Source organism: Corylus avellana, chromosome 9 (genome assembly GCF_965113065.1).
Source record: "Corylus avellana chromosome 9, dhCorAvel1.hap1.2, whole genome shotgun sequence".
Lineage (NCBI taxonomy): Eukaryota > Viridiplantae > Streptophyta > Magnoliopsida > Fagales > Betulaceae > Corylus > Corylus avellana.
In genome coordinates this window covers 15927729-15944998 of record NC_142498.1, presented here as the reverse complement: position 1 = coordinate 15944998, position 17270 = coordinate 15927729, and the positions used below count along the sequence as shown (strand labels likewise).

At 35.2% G+C, this 17270-nt stretch overlaps 1 protein-coding gene across 1 annotated transcript; it reads right to left on the bottom strand.

Annotated features, from left to right (window-relative positions):
• Nucleotides 1-6851: 6851 nt before the first annotated feature.
• Nucleotides 6852-13487, bottom strand: LOC132190399 (4-coumarate--CoA ligase CCL1-like). Its single transcript, XM_088510313.1, has 5 exons — nucleotides 12393-13487; nucleotides 10825-11023; nucleotides 8492-8705; nucleotides 8261-8363; nucleotides 6852-7257 (listed from the first exon to the last, which is right to left on the bottom strand). Exons 1-5 carry the CDS (start codon nucleotides 13371-13373, stop codon nucleotides 7138-7140), a joined length of 1617 nt encoding a protein of 538 aa, XP_088366439.1. The 5' UTR covers nucleotides 13374-13487; the 3' UTR covers nucleotides 6852-7137.
• Between the last annotated feature and the right edge of the window lie 3783 nt (nucleotides 13488-17270).

The window sequence follows — 17270 nt, the reverse complement described above, 5'->3', positions numbered from 1 at the left end:
TTCTATTAACCTAAAAATCCAAATATTAATTTTTGAAAAATTCAAACATAGATGACACTTGGCACTTATTAGAGTAGGTTGAATTTGTGTTCTATAAGAGCATTCCCAACAGCTTTCTCGTCATTTTTCCTACATTTAAGGATTCAAACTACTTTTTGTATCCCTATGTCAAAACACACTACAATAGCTTCCCTTAATCATTTCTTATATCATTAAAATATTATTACTTTTATTTTACTTTTTTTATTTTATTCTTTTAATTTATTAAACAAACTTTCTCTCTCTCCCTCATATTTCTTCCTGAAAGTGAAACCCATTCTAAAACCTATTTGAAATCCATCTTCTTCTTCCCTAGAGTCAACAAAATAGCAGTAATATTTGATGTTTTGGTTTCAGTTTCTAAAATTTTTGTCCGGCATGACGAAGAAGAATAGAGAGTGGGTGTCGTCCAGCATGATGAAGAAGAACGGATATGCGTTGTTCTCTTAAATCTACTGGGTTTCTATTTCTATGGATGATTTTGGTTTCTTGAGCGTTGATCCAAAATCTATGGTTGATTTTGGTTTCTTAAGGGCAAAAATCAACTGGGTTTCCAGATTAAGAAGAAGAAGAACAGAGATCAGAAGTAATGGAGATCAAAAATAGCGCCTGCTATTTCTTCTCCGATTTGCAGTCCACAAAATAGCAGTAATATTTGATGTTTTGGGAGTGATGTTGGTTGAACTCTATTGCATGTGCTTGAACAAAGAAGAAGAAGATGCTTTGAGAGGTGGGAGAGGAGAGAGAGTATTTTCTTATTTGTGATTATAATTATCATAATGATTGCTACAATGGAACTCAAAACATTGGTTATAATAATCATAGTGGAATTCAAAATTATTGGTTCTATTGAAGTATTTGATGGTTTAAGGAAGCACATAAGAAGTCTGTTGTGGGTGGCCTTTTGCGATTTTTTTGATATTTTTTCTAAACTTAGGAAACAGACTCCCTATATGGGGGTCTACTGAAAATGCTCTAACAATTTTATGTCCAATAATTTTAAAAGTTACATTATTTAAAAAAAAAAAAAAAAAAAAAAGAGTACAAAAAATCTTAGTTATAATATTACTCATAAATTTTTTTTATATAAAATAAGTTTGTTGAAATAAATTTTAAACAGTCCAACAATTTGGACACAAATAATTGCATGAATGGTTACGGATAAGGGACAAGTCAGTCCTTAATCAATGTTTGGAAGTACCTGATAGGAACATTATGAGTGTCCTAATGACAGAAGTAGCTTGTACCTAGTCCTAGGATCGTGACCATCAATCGATCATCTACATGGTCAGATGTTGAAGGGCAACAAAAAGTCCTAGAAAATATAAATTTTGTTTGGGAAATTCATAATGCCTCTCCTCTGTAGGACCCATCTTCCTACCCCCTCTCTCTCTCTCTTTCTCTCTACATTTTGTACGTTTGTTAACTGAGCAGAGCACATGGGCACAGGATATACAACTGTAGAATAGCAGACAGGAAATCTAATGTGCGCCCCCAAAGCTTGCACTATAGTCATCGATCCCCATCAACGCATCAAGCTATTAAGGTTAATTTATTAATTAACGTAATAAAAAAACATGATTTTGGGATCATAATCTTGCAGGTCGGCTATGATTGCGCCGAGCCTTGTCTTCACAAACATGGCACAAACCAGGAAACTGTCCACAGACTACAAACATAAATTCTTTGTAAAACAACACAACGGCATATTAGTCTAGAGAGCTGCTGCCATACGGTCGTGGCAGAAAACATGGGTTTTCTGCCCACCAATCACAACATGACACATCAGCATTTTAAGAAAAATGCAAAAACTTAAAATGAGAACAAAACACCAAAACAAAAAAAAATGAGGACAAAAATGAGGAACCACCAGCCCCATCTGGGTGGCCGGCGTGGCCACCCCCAGGCCATGGGGTGGCCGCGCGGCCACTCCCAGGCCACGGGGTGGCCGGCGCGGCCACCCCACCCCGGCGCGGCCACACCCAGGCCACGGGGTGGCCCGCGCGGCCACCCCCAGGCCACGGGGTGGCTCGCAAGCCACCCCAGATCTGGCTGGGGTGGGCCCGCGCGGCCACTCCCAAGCCACGGGGTGGCCGGCGCAACCACCCCATGGCCACGGGGTGGCTCGCAGGCCACCCCAGCGCCGCCCTTCTCGGCTTTGTGTGGGTTTTCTCTCCCTCTCTCTCAGTCTCTCTCCATCTCTCTCTTCTCGGTAGTTCTGAGCAGTGATGGTCGGGACTGCGTGGCGGCGGCGCAATTTGAGATGGGCAGCACCGATGGGACCAGGCGGCGGTGGGCGGTGATGGTTGTGAAGGGTGCTGTGCGTCTGAGGTGTGGAGAATGAAGAAATAATCTGGTGTTTTGGTTTTATTTTCTTAACTTGTTCCATGCTGAGGTGTCACATTTACATTGGTGGGCAGAAAATGGGGGTTTTTTGCCACAACCGAACGGAAGTTATTCTCATTAGTCTATATGCCGAGAACCCGCTTCACTTTTCGACAATCTCAAATTTTTATTTTATTTTATTTATTATTTTAAGTTGAAGAGTTTAATATAACATGCTGGAAAGATAATTTAATTGATAATTTTAAGTCAGTTATAGCTAGTTAAAGTACTCATCGATGTTACAATTGCACCACCATGTAATCGACCAGAAACACTCATATTATTTTATTTTAAAAGTGTCTCAATTATCAAAAACAATTTTTGAATCATAAACAACAATAAAAGAAATATAATCAAACATCAAAAATGCATGTTTAAATAGGGAGGGTCAAGGCGGGTCTTTTCTGCTCTTGTTGCATACCAAAAAATAAATAAATAAATAAAAAGAAAAAGAAATGAGAATGCTTCCATAACAATGATGAGAAGCAGTCAATTTGGCAACAACATGTGTCCAGAGATTAGCTATCCTAAAAACCTTGGTCACAGATCACAAAACAAAAGAAAAAAGAAGACAATAGAAAAAGAATGTCTACAATAACATATTGCTGAAAAATAAATTCCAGCTATATATATGGTAAAAACTAAAAACTTGTTTAGAACGATTCTAAAACACTAATATAATTTGTTAGCTATGTTTTTAATGTTGGCAAATTCGATAACAAAACACAATTACAACAAAATTCTCAAGCAAAAAAAAAAACCTAGTAGACTACAAACTAGCTAGGTTTCGATAAAGTCTTGAGTCTACCAAGTTTCTAAAATATGAACAAACCATTAAACGCATAGAGAATTTGAGTAATAAAACTCATATTAACATTTAGATGATCATTTGAATACATATCTAGCAAACATGCACAATAGCACATCCATGTAAATCCATTCACAATATCATCAAAAAATACAAGTACTACTCCCCATATCAAATACATCAATAACCAAAACCAAAACCCTCACCCTTTTTGTCACAAAATGACAAAGAGGAAGTAACAACATAAAAGAACCATGATACCTAAAACAATATATGCAACTTAAAGGTGAGCCCATATACCTAGAATGCATAAGTCACAAAACTCAATTGAAAAACCTATTGAGAGGTGTGAGTTTATACCACACAAACTCAACCAACGAATTTAAACCTCAAGCGGAGCGGAATAAACAAATACATATATCAAACCACAATCATCATTAACAGATCAACAGAGTATTTTTGTTGACGAAGAGAAAAAACTATTTAAAGTCAGCTCGAGTGCACAAGTTATCAATAATTAATGACTATTTAAGCCGTCCACAATTTGATTAACGCGATGATTTTAGCGACAACTTGTGGACCTTTAGCGACCAAGGCCAAATATATACCTTTGTAGTGCATACTCATATATATGGCCCCAACGACATTAACTTTTGACATGTTATACTTTGGTTATCAACATGGTTCATCACCCATTATGTTTTGTGGTTGCTGTGACATGTTTTATCTTGAAGAGGATCGATATAATGCCTTATCCGGATCTTGAAGTGGTTTTATGCCCAGGCGTGGCCAGCCTTAGATGTTGAAACTCAGCTTTTTTTTCTTCATGTTTGTTGTTTCTTTCTTTCTTTTTTGTTTTGGTGTTCCTTTCAGTGCTGTTCTGCTGCACTGAAATTGAGATTAACTGGGATCCTACATCAACCCACTTTTCGGCGTCTGTACTTTTTGCACTTTTTTCTGTTTCAGTACTATTGGAACCATTAACATGCATGACAAAACATAGTGGTGGTGTCTTCGGCTGCATGATCATGTACTCAAGGAATTCTGACCATGCAAGCTGTTGCAAGATTTAGGTAGAGTTTCAAGTCTCCAGTACTTTCACTTATTTTCCAGTTAAAATATTATTTATTGGAGATTTTTTTTTTTTTTAAAAAAAAAAAAATAATAATAATAATAATAATTAGAGTGAAGATTGTCTTTAGTAGAAATATAATTGGAGTTCTTCTTTAAACGACTGTTAATTAATTGCTTGTGTTTTGAGAGTGCATGGAGATTGTACGTGTCATGAATTTGGATTCTCTGATTTTTTTACACTAGATGGGCAATATTGGGCATGCATGCATCACTGATTATAATGCTATTTTAGGAAATTAAGATACGCAATTGCTGAATTATATTTTTATTCATAATTATTAATGTATAATACTGTCTAACTAACCGTTGAATCAATATAAAAGAAGGGGGAGAACAAAATATGACGAATATCTACCCCTTTGCACATTGCCCTACACGCAGTATACAGCCAACGAAACATCCGGAATGATGCTATAAAATTAAACTTAAGAGTTAGATGTTTTGAGTTTGTTTGAATTCAAATTCTGTCAATTAAATTTATTTATTTAAAATATTTTATATATTAACCTCACATAAAAAAAATAAAATAAAATAAAAAAAAACAGAGAACACATTAGTGTCACTAATATCACCCGTTTATCGGAACCTCTCTTTCTGGGTTTGTTTGCCAATAGACCGAAAAAAAAAAAGCTTCATACTATTCATCTTAAATTTAACTCTAACATTCTTATTTTTTACATTACATTAATTATATTTTATTAATATTTAAATAAAAATTTATTCTAAAATAATATTTTTTTACTTTTTTATATTAAATATATATTTTTTTTCACGTACATCAACCAAATCTTGTTACACTTCCTAGCCTGAAGGAGAAACAGCCAAAATCCCTACATAATCAAACCACTAGATCTCTTTAGTAGCATTAACATTTGTCGACCACATTCACTATACTACTAACCACCTCTCTATCTCTCTTGTGATGAGACTTTTAGAGGGAGTTAAAGACAATTGAAAAGACATGACAAAGCTTTGAGTTTAGGGACATTAATGTTGGTAGAAGAGATGAGATGAGATAGAGGATAAAGACGTAGGTGGAGGAAAGTCCAGTCCCTCGTGTTGCGTGAGAAAGGAATGTTTTAGTATGTATTATAGGTGGCAGACAAAAGGGCAGCACAAGTTGACACAATAAATTGACTCGTCGAGGGCTATTGGAAGCCGAGGTGTCACCACTCAGGTCCTCAAAGTGGGATATATATGGAGATGATACTCATTTTCTTTCATCTCTGTACTCTTCTGCCTTTCCTTCATTCCTTGTATCATGTATATACGTGTTGCACCGGACAACAAACATGGCAAAACTAGCCCATAAAACACGCTCTACATGTATTCTTGCCTTTCTTTCTTTAGGGAAGCCACCTAATTAAAATGCACAATATATATGTATTCCACACATTCCCATAGATCTCTCTAAGCATGTTTCAAGTACGATTCTTAAACGTCTTACGTGTCGCACGTTGATCTTATTAAGGGAACAGATATTTTTGTTTTTTTTTTCACTTTTTGAGATGACAAAGATACACCTCCATTATAACTAACTAAATATTTTTCAATTCATTATGGAGAGGATCCTAATTTCTAAGGCGGGATTTTTTGTGTCATTTTAAGAGTAAGATAAATGAGAAATATTTTACTCTTTACACTCATTTATTATATTTATTTTAAAATCACCACACAATAAACTCTTTAAATCTCAATCTATTCTATTTAAATATAATTTTTTTTTTTTTTTATCTTTTTTTTTTTTATTCTCAAAAGCACTCGATATAAAAATGAGCATTTTTAAGCTTGGGGTGTTTATATATATATATATATATATATATATATATATATATATATATATATATATTTGACATGTCCATACAAGAGGGGGAAGGAATAACTAGTGACCTCCACTTTATAAAGCGTGATTTCCAGTTGATTGAACTATCCCTTAGAACATGTACTAAAGATATTATGCCGTTTGCCCTTCTACGATGCACGAGTTTACTGTTCTGCGGCATCCATCTTTTTTGGGCTCTAAAAATAAAAAAAAATAATATTAAAAAAATATCTCTTTGGGCTCAACCAACTGTTTGACCCACGGTCTTGGTTCTAGGCCTTTTGGGTCAAGGATTTCTTTCTTTTTGGGCTTTAGGCCCTTTTTCTTTTTCACTAATTCGGGTCAAAAATAAAGGGCCTGGTTAGCATCAAAAGTTTCGGACCACCCCATTACCACCAAAAAAAAAGCTAGTTAATTAAATAATGAGGTTTGATACGAATACAACACAAACCCAACTCATGGCCAACTTCTCTCCTACGTATAAAAAAAATTTGAATTTTAAACTAAACAAATTGTCTTTTTTCCCATATTTTTAGAATTCCAAAATCCTCTCTATCAATTTTTTTTTTTTTTAAATGACACGTAAGAGAGAAGTTAGCTATAAGTTGGATTTATGTTGTGACCTTAACATTTTCCTTAAATAATAAAACAAGAATAAATATCTGAAGGAATCAACATTGAACACACGTGGATACAAACCATTTTTAAGGTTCTTTTCTCGGGTTGTCCATAACATCATTTACGTAATTAAACAAATTAATTAGTACAAAGCGTCGCATGCATCTCTCAGTACTGTTATTGGACCGTTGGTGGCAGCCTCCATGCACAGAGGAGCAAATATAATACAAAGGCATGAAAAAATTAACGCTGTAAAAATCTAGGTTTTCATTTTCCCCACCCCATACATCATTGAGCTTTCCATGCATACTTTAAATCTGTTACGTGAGGCCTAATTTGCTAGCCCTTCTGCGAGTCTGGCTCTTAGATCTTTCCTTAAGATTTTGCCCGATGGAGCTTTAGGAATTGCGTCTGTGAAGAAAACCCTGTTGATTCTCTTATAGAAGACAACCTGCTTTCATGCAACATAAAGCAACCATCCACATCATTACAAAATTACCTTAAAATTACTAGTTAATTTGAAGTTTTCCGGAAATTATTTATGAAGATTGGTTTTACCTAATAAGTAATCAGTGTGAAACTTAGCACTCAATGAGTTTCTTTATAAACTACCCAATTTATATGAGTTACTTATCCTCCCAATATGAGATTACTGCTGTATTGGGGTGTTTCATCGCATCTGTTATTCACTTGATAAACCGGGAAAAAAACATAAGTTTATAACATTATATCAACATGTACAATTGTTTATATATTCGTTGTGTTTTTACCAGATCGTTTCTCTTTAAGTAAAGCAAGATCATAAATTGATACATCAGAATGGAATGACTTGAACAAGTGTATATATATCTTTAGTACCTTCTCTCGTTAAGTTCATGGATTATTTTTCTTATAAGTAAATTACTCAATTGGAGGAAAAAGAGGTTGGATGCATGATTTATCTTGAGCTAAATTAGGTTGAAACTTGAGAATAACAAGGGAAAAAGGGGTTTTGAGGTAACATTCATTTTTAGGCTAAAATGGGCCAAAACTTGGAAAGATCAGGAGGAAGAGGAAGATCATGAAGAAGAAGAATTGCTATTACCAATATAACTAAGTATGCTTTTGTTTGTGATATATATATATATTAAATTTTGTATTATCTACTCTATTATTATCAAGTTCAAAATCTCTTATCATCCCAAAACTTAGAAAGCAAAAAAAAAAAAAAAAAAAAAAGGATTTGTTTGCAAAATATCAAAATTCAAGTAGAGGAACAATGGCCACCTAACGACAAGTCCCTGTAAGTAAAAGTAATGTTATTCTTCAAGTCCATTTTACACTGCCTACCATAAAGTGTTTTAAGTAACTTTATATATTTTAAAAGTAGCTAACATGAAAAAACACTTGATGTGAAATATTACTCTATATAAGTATACATGTAAGTTTGTTTCTTTTAATCTAAGAAAGTTTACCTGTCTTGAGACATATTTCTTGATATCATCCTCACTGATTTTGGAACCATTTGACTTCACTACAAATGCGACAGGAACCTCCCCTGCAGCCTCATCTTTCATGCTGAGACAAATCAAAGGGTGATTATAAATATATATATATAAGAAACTAACTAATCCATATGTAGCCTAAGAGAGATTTATTAATTAATACAATGAAGAAATGCTAAAAAAAATAATAATAATACTTACGGAACAACGGCGGCATCAGCGATGTTAGGATGGGCGATCAGCATGGCTTCAAGCTCAGCGGGGGCCACCTGGAAGCCTTTGTACTTGATCAGCTCCTTTAATCGGTCAACGATGAAGAGCTCATCATCGTCGTCGATGTACCCAATATCACCGGTGTACAACCATCCATCTTTGTCTATGGTCCTCTCTGTTGCCTCTGGGTCATTCAGATAACCTGACCATAAACGCATGGTTCAAACAAATATTAATCATTCACCACCAACGTCAAACTGGATGAAATAATATTGGTGCACGTGGCTTTACTTTGTTGGCACTTCACTGAAGACACTTGAACTTATATTCGATTTGACAAACTCCCTCTAAACTTTAAAATCTCTTAATTTAGTCATTTGAACTTTCAATTGCAATCAATTTGGACCTCTCCACCAGATTTTAAACATTAAATGACGTTTATACCTCTAACTTATTTTTTATAAAATTCTAACTTTACCCTTAATTCCAAAACCTTTTTTTAAATAATCAGGAATATTTTGGTCTTTTTAGGTATTTCTAACTGTTAAATTTGACGGAATGGTTCAAATTGAGAACAATTGAAAGTTCTGGGGACTAAATTGAGAGATTTTAAAATTTAAGAAGATTTGTCAAATCGAGTAAAAATTTAGAAATCTTTAGTGAAATTACTAAAAAAAATAAGTAGCTAAAGCAGAAATGTGTAGTTTTTTATTACTATTTTAGCTACTCTTCTTGAAAATATTTTAAAACTAAAAATAAGTCACATCAAGATAATAAATAGATATAAATAGTAACATTACTTAAAGCCATCAATTTATTTCTTAACATATAGGTGCCTAACTCATTTAATAATTATGTAAGTATTAAATGATATTAATTACATATAAGAGTTTTGAAGAACTCTCAATCCCAAAATAACAGATAGATCTGCCCACCGGCCACGCCCTTGCTGATTCAATGATTCAAATAATAAGAAGCCTATCAACGGGAGTTGCAGGGAAATGACTTTTAGCCCCCAAGATTCACTAAATATTCCATCCCACCAAATATGGCAGAATTGGTCTTGCCAATTATATAGGTTGTACGGTTGTACCCCATCCTCACACGACCTAATATATATAAAAATGATCACTAATATTCTTCATTGTTGAATAAGTAACCCTTGATTTAAGTATATATTATTATTTTTTATAATAAAAAAACCTTATCTACTATACTTTCTTCTTACTAGATTGGCTTTTGTTAAAAATAAAATAAAATATAATTTTCGACACTAACACATAAATCCAGTGGAATTACTGAAGAGTAATTTTATTAATCACCCATTATTTCTCATTTCCCCAAAGCCTAGGTGGCGTACGTAGTCCCCCAACCTAAAAATTAATTTTCATGCACCAAATGCTATTGGAACATGTCACATAAGCTTGGAGGGAATGGAAAGTAACGTTCAGTACTCAATTTTTGATTCAATAATGTTATTTTGTAAATTCCTATGCAAATATTATACAATTTAGGGTTAAATTCACTTTACCCCTGAAGTTTTAGGAGTTTTTTAATTCGAACTCTAATGTTTAAAAATTGGCAATGTATTCCCCTAATATTTCAAAAATTTTAAATTCAGACCTTCTGTTACTAATTTTCGTCTAATTGGACGGAAATTATCCCACGTGCATCTCACGTGAAATTTTGATGCCCTCTATTCCAATTTTGCCCTCTTTAAAACCTATGAAATTACGTAATTATCCTCAATTTCATAAGTTTTAATGACGGTAATTACGTAATTTCATAGGTTTTAATGAAAATAAAATTATAATTAATAAAGGGTATCAAAATCTCACGTGAGACGCAAGTGGAATGATTTCCGTCCAATCAGACGAAAATTAGTAACGGATGGTATGAATTGAAATTTTTTGAAACATTAGGAAGGTACATTGCCAATTTTTAAACATTGGAGTTCGAATTGAAAAACCTCTAAAACTTTAAAAGGGTAAAGTGAATTTTTCTCTATAATTTAATATTATGGCTTTAAAAATAATAGTGGATGAACAATCTACTAAATTTTAATTACTATCTTCCATTTTTTTTTCTTATCAATTACTATCTTCCATGAATTGCTTGTTCATATTCCAATCCCATTTAATATACCAAACGGGAGACACGTTCTCAAATATAATAAACGTAATAGAATAGTAATTTTTAAAAATGATTTTTTTTTTTTTTTTGTATTTTTTTATTGTGTACTTGACAACCTACAAAATATTATGGGATTTATATATTTAAAAAAAAGAAGAGGTCAATGCAGGTGGAAATTATATATATACCTTTCATGATCTGGCTACCTCTGATGCAAATCTCTCCAGCTTGATTTCGTGGAAGCGAAGCGCCGTTCTCGGGGTCAACGATCTTCATCTGAGCGTTTCTTACGACGGTCCCACATGCACCTGATTTTATCTCCAACGGTTCCTTTGCAAATGCCAAGCACATTGCTAGCACTGGTCCAGCTTCAGTCATCCCATAACCCTGCACGCAACATATCATTTTATCAACAACAAAAAAGTAATATATATTTATATTAATAATGACTAACGACTCACCTTTCTTTTTCTTTATTTTTTTTCATTTCCTTTTCGAATTTTGATTTTCATTTAGTATTAATAAATAGGGAGAAAAACCCACATTAACACATTCCACTAAAAAAAATTAGGACGGTTTGTTAGGGTCATGCCGGCGTGCATGACTGTTCATGCACGCCATGCCTTTTTTTTTTTTTTTTTTTTAAATAATTAAAATATTAAAATTTTATTATTTTATTATTTTAAAATAATAAATCACCCCGACGTGCAACACGCAGGGCGTGATGTTTAGCATCACCCCGGTTTGTTATATGCAGGGAGCTAGCTTTGAATTTGGGGATTTAGGGTCAACAAAATTTTGAGAATAGACCAATAGATAAAAAAAATACCTTAAATTATTTTTTTTTTACCTTAAATTTTTTTTCTTGTAATTTGAGGGGACCAAGGTCATTGTGGGTCCCCCTAAATCCGTCTCTACTTATATGCATATTAATTTTTTAATTATCCCTGAGTATAAGTAGTAGAGAATGTCTACTAAAAAAAAAAAAAATTGTCTTTACTTTTTAAGGTTTTTAGAGAGTATTTTTGACTTTTTGGTTATAATGTATACAAATAATTTATGAATTTTTTTTTTTTTTTTGAAGTTATTTGATAATATTTAAATTTTATTTTTAAGTCTCGTTTGATTTGGGGAGTAGGTATTTTGTTAAGAAAATGAATATATATTACTGAAACTAAAAAATATTATAATGAAATAATTATTCAAACTTTTTAGTTTAGTAGCAAGTAGCAACACATATTTTATAATTAAAATTGAACAAAAATTATTAAAAAGCTCATATAATTTCTAATTTTTGTAAAATTTAAATTAAAAAAAAAAATGATAGTTAAAGGTGTGGGTGGCCGGCCACAACATAATCTTGGCCACCGCTGATGGCACATGGGTGCCGCGGCCCCACAAGATTTTCATTTTTTTTTTTTTTTTTTTACACTCTTTTCACACACTGTATATCCTACGAAAATAGTCTGGTTATTTCTTCCACAGTTCCAATCATTATATGCATCTAACATCTTTACTGTTCGGCAGCTGCGATTTGACATGACTGCACTTATAAATCCAACTCACATGACTCCTTATACGTACAACCCAGTAGACACTGCACACGTAATAATTCACATTTTAATTACTCACGTGGTTTTAAATTTTAAAACAAATTGTTTTTATTAATGACGTAATCCACTCAGATGATTGAAAATTTCGCTATAACTTTTACCCGAAGCAGTGGAATTATATATGTAAGAATAAAAGGAATTACCTGACCAAGTTTGGCATTAGGAAGCTTGGCTCTAACGGCATCCTCTAGTTCTTTCCCCATCGGCGCTGCTCCGGACATCACCGTCCGGATCGACGACACGTCGTACCATTGGACGTCTGGGCTCTTGGCGATTGCCAAAACAATCGGAGGAACAAACGGCGCGATTGTCACCTTGTATTGCTGAACCAGCTCCAGCAATTTCACAATCTCGAACTTCTGCATAATCAGAATCGCCGCCCCGACCCGCAACCCGCAAAGAAGAACCGAATTCAGGGAATAGATATGGAACAACGGCAAAACGCACAGTATCACATCCCCGCTGTGAAAGTACAAGTTTGGGTTTTCACCGTCAACCTGCTGCGCCACGCTGGTGACCAGCCCCCTGTGCGTCAACATGACTCCTTTTGGAAGCCCGGTCGTGCCCGACGAATACGGAAGCGCCACGACGTCGTCCGGGTTGATTTTCACGGCCGGGATATCGTTCTCGTCGGCCTGAGTCAACTCGGAGAAATGCAAAAAGTCGTCCAGGGGAGAGTCAATGCACATGACCTTCACGCCGTTTTCTTTCGCGAAGTCTTTCACTTTGTCGGCGTACAAAGCTTGGGTAATGATGAGTTTAGCGTTCGACGCCTTCGCCTGCTTCGCCACCTCCGCCGGCGTGTAAAAAGGGTTCGCCGTCGTGCTGACGGCGCCGATGTACGACGCGCCGAGGAACGCGAAGGCGAATTCCGGACAGTTTTGGAGCAAAAGCATGATCACCTCGCCTTGCTTGATGCCGAGGTTGTCGAGGCCGGCGGCGACCTTGCGCGCGGTGAGCTCCACGTCGGCGTAAGTGTATGTGAGGCCGTTGGCGCCATTGATGAGACAGGGGCGGTCTTTGAATTGGGAGAGGTTTTCGAAGCAGTAGGTGTGGAGTGGGAGGTGGTTTGGGATGTAAATGTCAGGGAGCTTCGACCGGAAAATGAATTCTTGGGGCTCCATTGATGTTTGGTGGTGGGAAAGCGGAGGAAAATAGAGATCAAGGTGAGAGAACAGGAGAAGGTGAAGGTTTGGTTGAAGTTTGGGTTAATCCTTTCTCTCTTGTTTGGTTTGAGTTTTGGTTGAGAACTAATATATATACAACAAGCAGGTGATGGTAGGAGGAGACCATTATTATTTTAAACGATCAAAATGCTATTTAGTTAGTAGTAGATGGGTAAATGATTGAGATTAGTGGCATTAAAAATTAAATGTTTAGTAAATCTTTATATAACTAATATAAATACAACCAAGATAACACGTAAGTGAATGGAATCAACCATTTGATCAATGCTTGTACAAAAACAAATCAAGTACTAATTTGCATTCTCACGTCATGTTAATTGTGGAGGACATAAATTAGTTACCGATGGTTTATAGTTAATTCATACAAATCAGTCTAATAAAGTGACATGTGTTCTTAAAGTATGTGAATAAAAAAGCATGTGTTTCTCATATGCTTTAAATCATTTTATTATACTATTGGACATAAATTTTCTTCAAACCAAAAATTTTATTCAACCTATCTCTATAAGTGACAAGTGTCATCTCTCATATATATTTTTTAAAATATTTTTAAGAGTAATTTATTGACATTCTACTAATCTAGGAACCTAAACATTAATTTTTAATAAGCCTTAAAATGTTGAATAACATTTTTCACTTATTGAAATAGGTTAGAGGATCCATCAAGGATGGTGGTTCAATGGCCCAAGAAAATTCCTAAAGTGGTTAGGCATGTACTAGGGCGTGAATTCGAATCTCCGCAATGGAGAATCCGTACCTATTCCTGATTAGTATTAGTCACCTTAGTTCTCATTGATATCCTGGTGGAGCTAGGTCAGGCTATGACTTAATCAGATTTGAGGGAGCGCATGCGATTTTCACCGTTTAAGCCCATCTTAGGCGGTTCCTAGTGGATAAGTGCTATTATGGTCACGTCCAAATAAGATAGGCTGAATAGCCACAATTAGTCTCCCCAACGAGTTAGTAACTAATTTATGTTCTTAGGTTACTAAATAGCTTTACTTTTTGAGTAATTTTAAAAATCCTTCTTGTATCACTCTAAAAATGATATAGTTTTTAAAATTATTATTCGATCAAAATTCAATAATAATTAATCACAAACTTAATGATAATTTTAAGAGCCAATTCATTAGAGAGGAAGTTATAGTTTACCATGTCTAAAGGGTAAAATAGGAATAATGAGGTCGTACTGCGATGGGCTTCGTCAAAGCAACTGAGCTGTTCCCAAGAAGTCCTCGACGACAACCATTTATTATTTGACAAGTACACAACTCTTGGCCTTTCACTCACATTTATGTTGCCCATTTGCTTGGTCCTGCAATAATGGATATCATTATCCTGGATGGTGGTGTCTAATAACTAATAAGCCCTCTGTGATTTTGGGCGTAACCTAATCTTCATTCTTGCACGTTTGGGGTTGCCGGGTTGGTGAGGGATAAAAATAATTTGGGTGGTGAGGAAAATTTTGGATTTGGTTTGAGGAAATCTGGGTTTGACTGAAAGCCACAATTGCGTGCCACGTAAGATTCTCCACCTAACATAAAAGGCATTACCCCGTTCCCCAGCGGGTGATTTTAGTAGAAGACACCATTCACCTACTACAGCTGCTAATCAGTTTTCATGCATAATTTTTGTTAAAGCGTGAAGTGACGTCCCAGTGAGATCAACTTTGGCTTGCTTGTTGGTTTTCGGCTTGGGCTCTTGGCGGCTTAAATATGCATGGCTAATTTTTTTCATGAGTAAGGTGTACCTGAAATTATTATTCTATTAAAAATAGACGAAGTTTAATGAAATAATTATTCTTATTTATTGAACCGATCCACCTGGGACCATCGAAAAAGTTGGCTCAAAAGCTTATTGCCAACTAAGCCAAGCCAGCAAAAGACATGTGGCATCACTATCACTTTCACCGCCCAGGTCCACGCAAGCAAAACGTAGCATTCTCACCAACCCTACCCACTATTGCAATTTGATAAGCCTACGGTGGCCTCCAGTTTTTTTAATGAGAAATGCTTTAGTGCAGTAAAAAAAATTATTTTTAGATTATAAAAGTTTTTGATGGTAAAGGTTATAGGCTCTATTCATAGTTATTGTGGCTCTACCTATTGATAAGCTTATGAACTCTTGTCATCTAAGACTTTTATGGGGCAAAAATAATCTTTTTATTTTTTATTTTTTGAAGGAAAATTGTTTTGTTATTGCGCTATAACATATCTCTTTTGTAATTGCCATGAAAAATGGGATCCGGATCCCTGGCAATAGTTGGGAGTTGCCCATCATTTTTTTTTTTTTTTTTTTTGGCCTTTGAATCTCATTTAAGGGTCTACAAGTCACCACGTGTCCCAATAATTAAAAAATTATATATATATAAACAAAATAATTAAAATATTAAGAAAAAAGTATGGGGTGGCCGAAGCCACTCCCATGGCCCTAGGGATTGGTTCAGCCAATCTCAAGGGCCAAACCCAAAAATTCCAAAAATCAAATTTTTATTTTTAGATTTGGTCATTGGGGTTAGGAATGGCCAAAGTCACCCCTATGGCCCAAGGTGAAGGTCATGCGAGGTGGCTCCATGAGTGTGATTGTGTGAGCATTTGGTGTTAGCAGCATTGTGCGGTAGTGCACAGTTGTGTGAGGTGGTGTTGTGTGTGGGGTTCTGCTATCGAGCGTTGTGATTATGTGGGCGATGGTGTCTATGTGAGGTATTGTTATGTGAATGGGACTAGGAATGTGTAACTAGCCTTAAAATAGGCAAGGTTGCAGGATCGAATTTTCTTGAGCTTGCCCATGATGATAATCAATGATAAATATTTAGATGGCGGTAGGATAATTCGAAAACCCTAAACTTTTCGAAACAACTTGAGAGTTGAAATACTAAATACTTATATTATTATTCATCATACTCCTTTAAAAAAAATTTTCCTTTTCCCCCTCTCCCGCTTTGAATAATAAAAAAATTAAAAAATAAAAAACTCCTTTTTAAATAAGGGTTATAAGACACTGTTGATAATACCAGAGTAGAGGAATTGCATTGAGTGTCTATTAATTTAGGGATTTATACTACTTTAGTACCTAATGAGGATTGAGGAGACACCCTCTTATTATAGAATTTTTCCAAGGAAGTATCTTCTCATTCTTGGAGTCCTACAACATGACTACTCTCCACTCTCCATTGTCGAGGCTTAAAACCTGCAAAAGAGTTTCTCTAGGATTTATACTTCACTAAATGAGCATTTGGACTTGAGTTTCCTCCGCTAGGAACATCATGTTGAGGCTTATAACCTGCAAAAGAATTTCTCTTAGATCGATACGTCACTAAAAGAGCATTTGGAGTTGGGTTTCCGCCGCTTTGAATATCATGTTAAGGCTTATAACCTGTAAAATAATTTTTCTTGGATTGATACGTCACTAAAAGAGCGTTTGGGCTTGGGTTTTCGCCGCTAGGAACATCATGTTGAAGCTTATAACCTGCAAAAGAATTTCTCTTAGATTGATATGTCACTGAAGGAGCATTTGGACTTGGGTTTCCGCCACTAGGAACATCATGTTGAGGCTTATAACCAGCAAAATAATTTCTCTTGGATTGATATGTCACTAAAACAAAGTTTGTGCTTGGGTTTCCGCCGCTAGGAACATCATGTTGTGGCTTATAACTTGCAAAAGAATTTCTCTTAGATTGATACGTCACTGAAGGAGCACTTGGACTTGGATTTCCGTTACTAGGAACATCATGTTGATGCTTATAACCCCCAAAAGAATTTCTCTGGGATTGATACGTCACTGAAGGAGAGTTTGGACTTGGGTTTCTGCCACTAGGAAAACCATGTTGAGACT

Bases quoted from the DNA above. Each gene is read 5' to 3' on its own strand.
- LOC132190399 (XM_088510313.1), bottom strand. From the start codon at position 13,373: ATGGAGCCCCAAGAATTCATTTTCCGGTCGAAGCTCCCTGACATTTAC. The intron at 11,024-12,392 runs GTAATTCCTTTT...TGTTGCGTGCAG, and splicing joins CTAATGCCAAACTTGGTCAG to GGTTATGGGATGACTGAAGC. The intron at 8,706-10,824 runs GTATATATATAA...GTTTATGGTCAG, and splicing joins AGGTAGCCAGATCATGAAAG to GTTATCTGAATGACCCAGAG.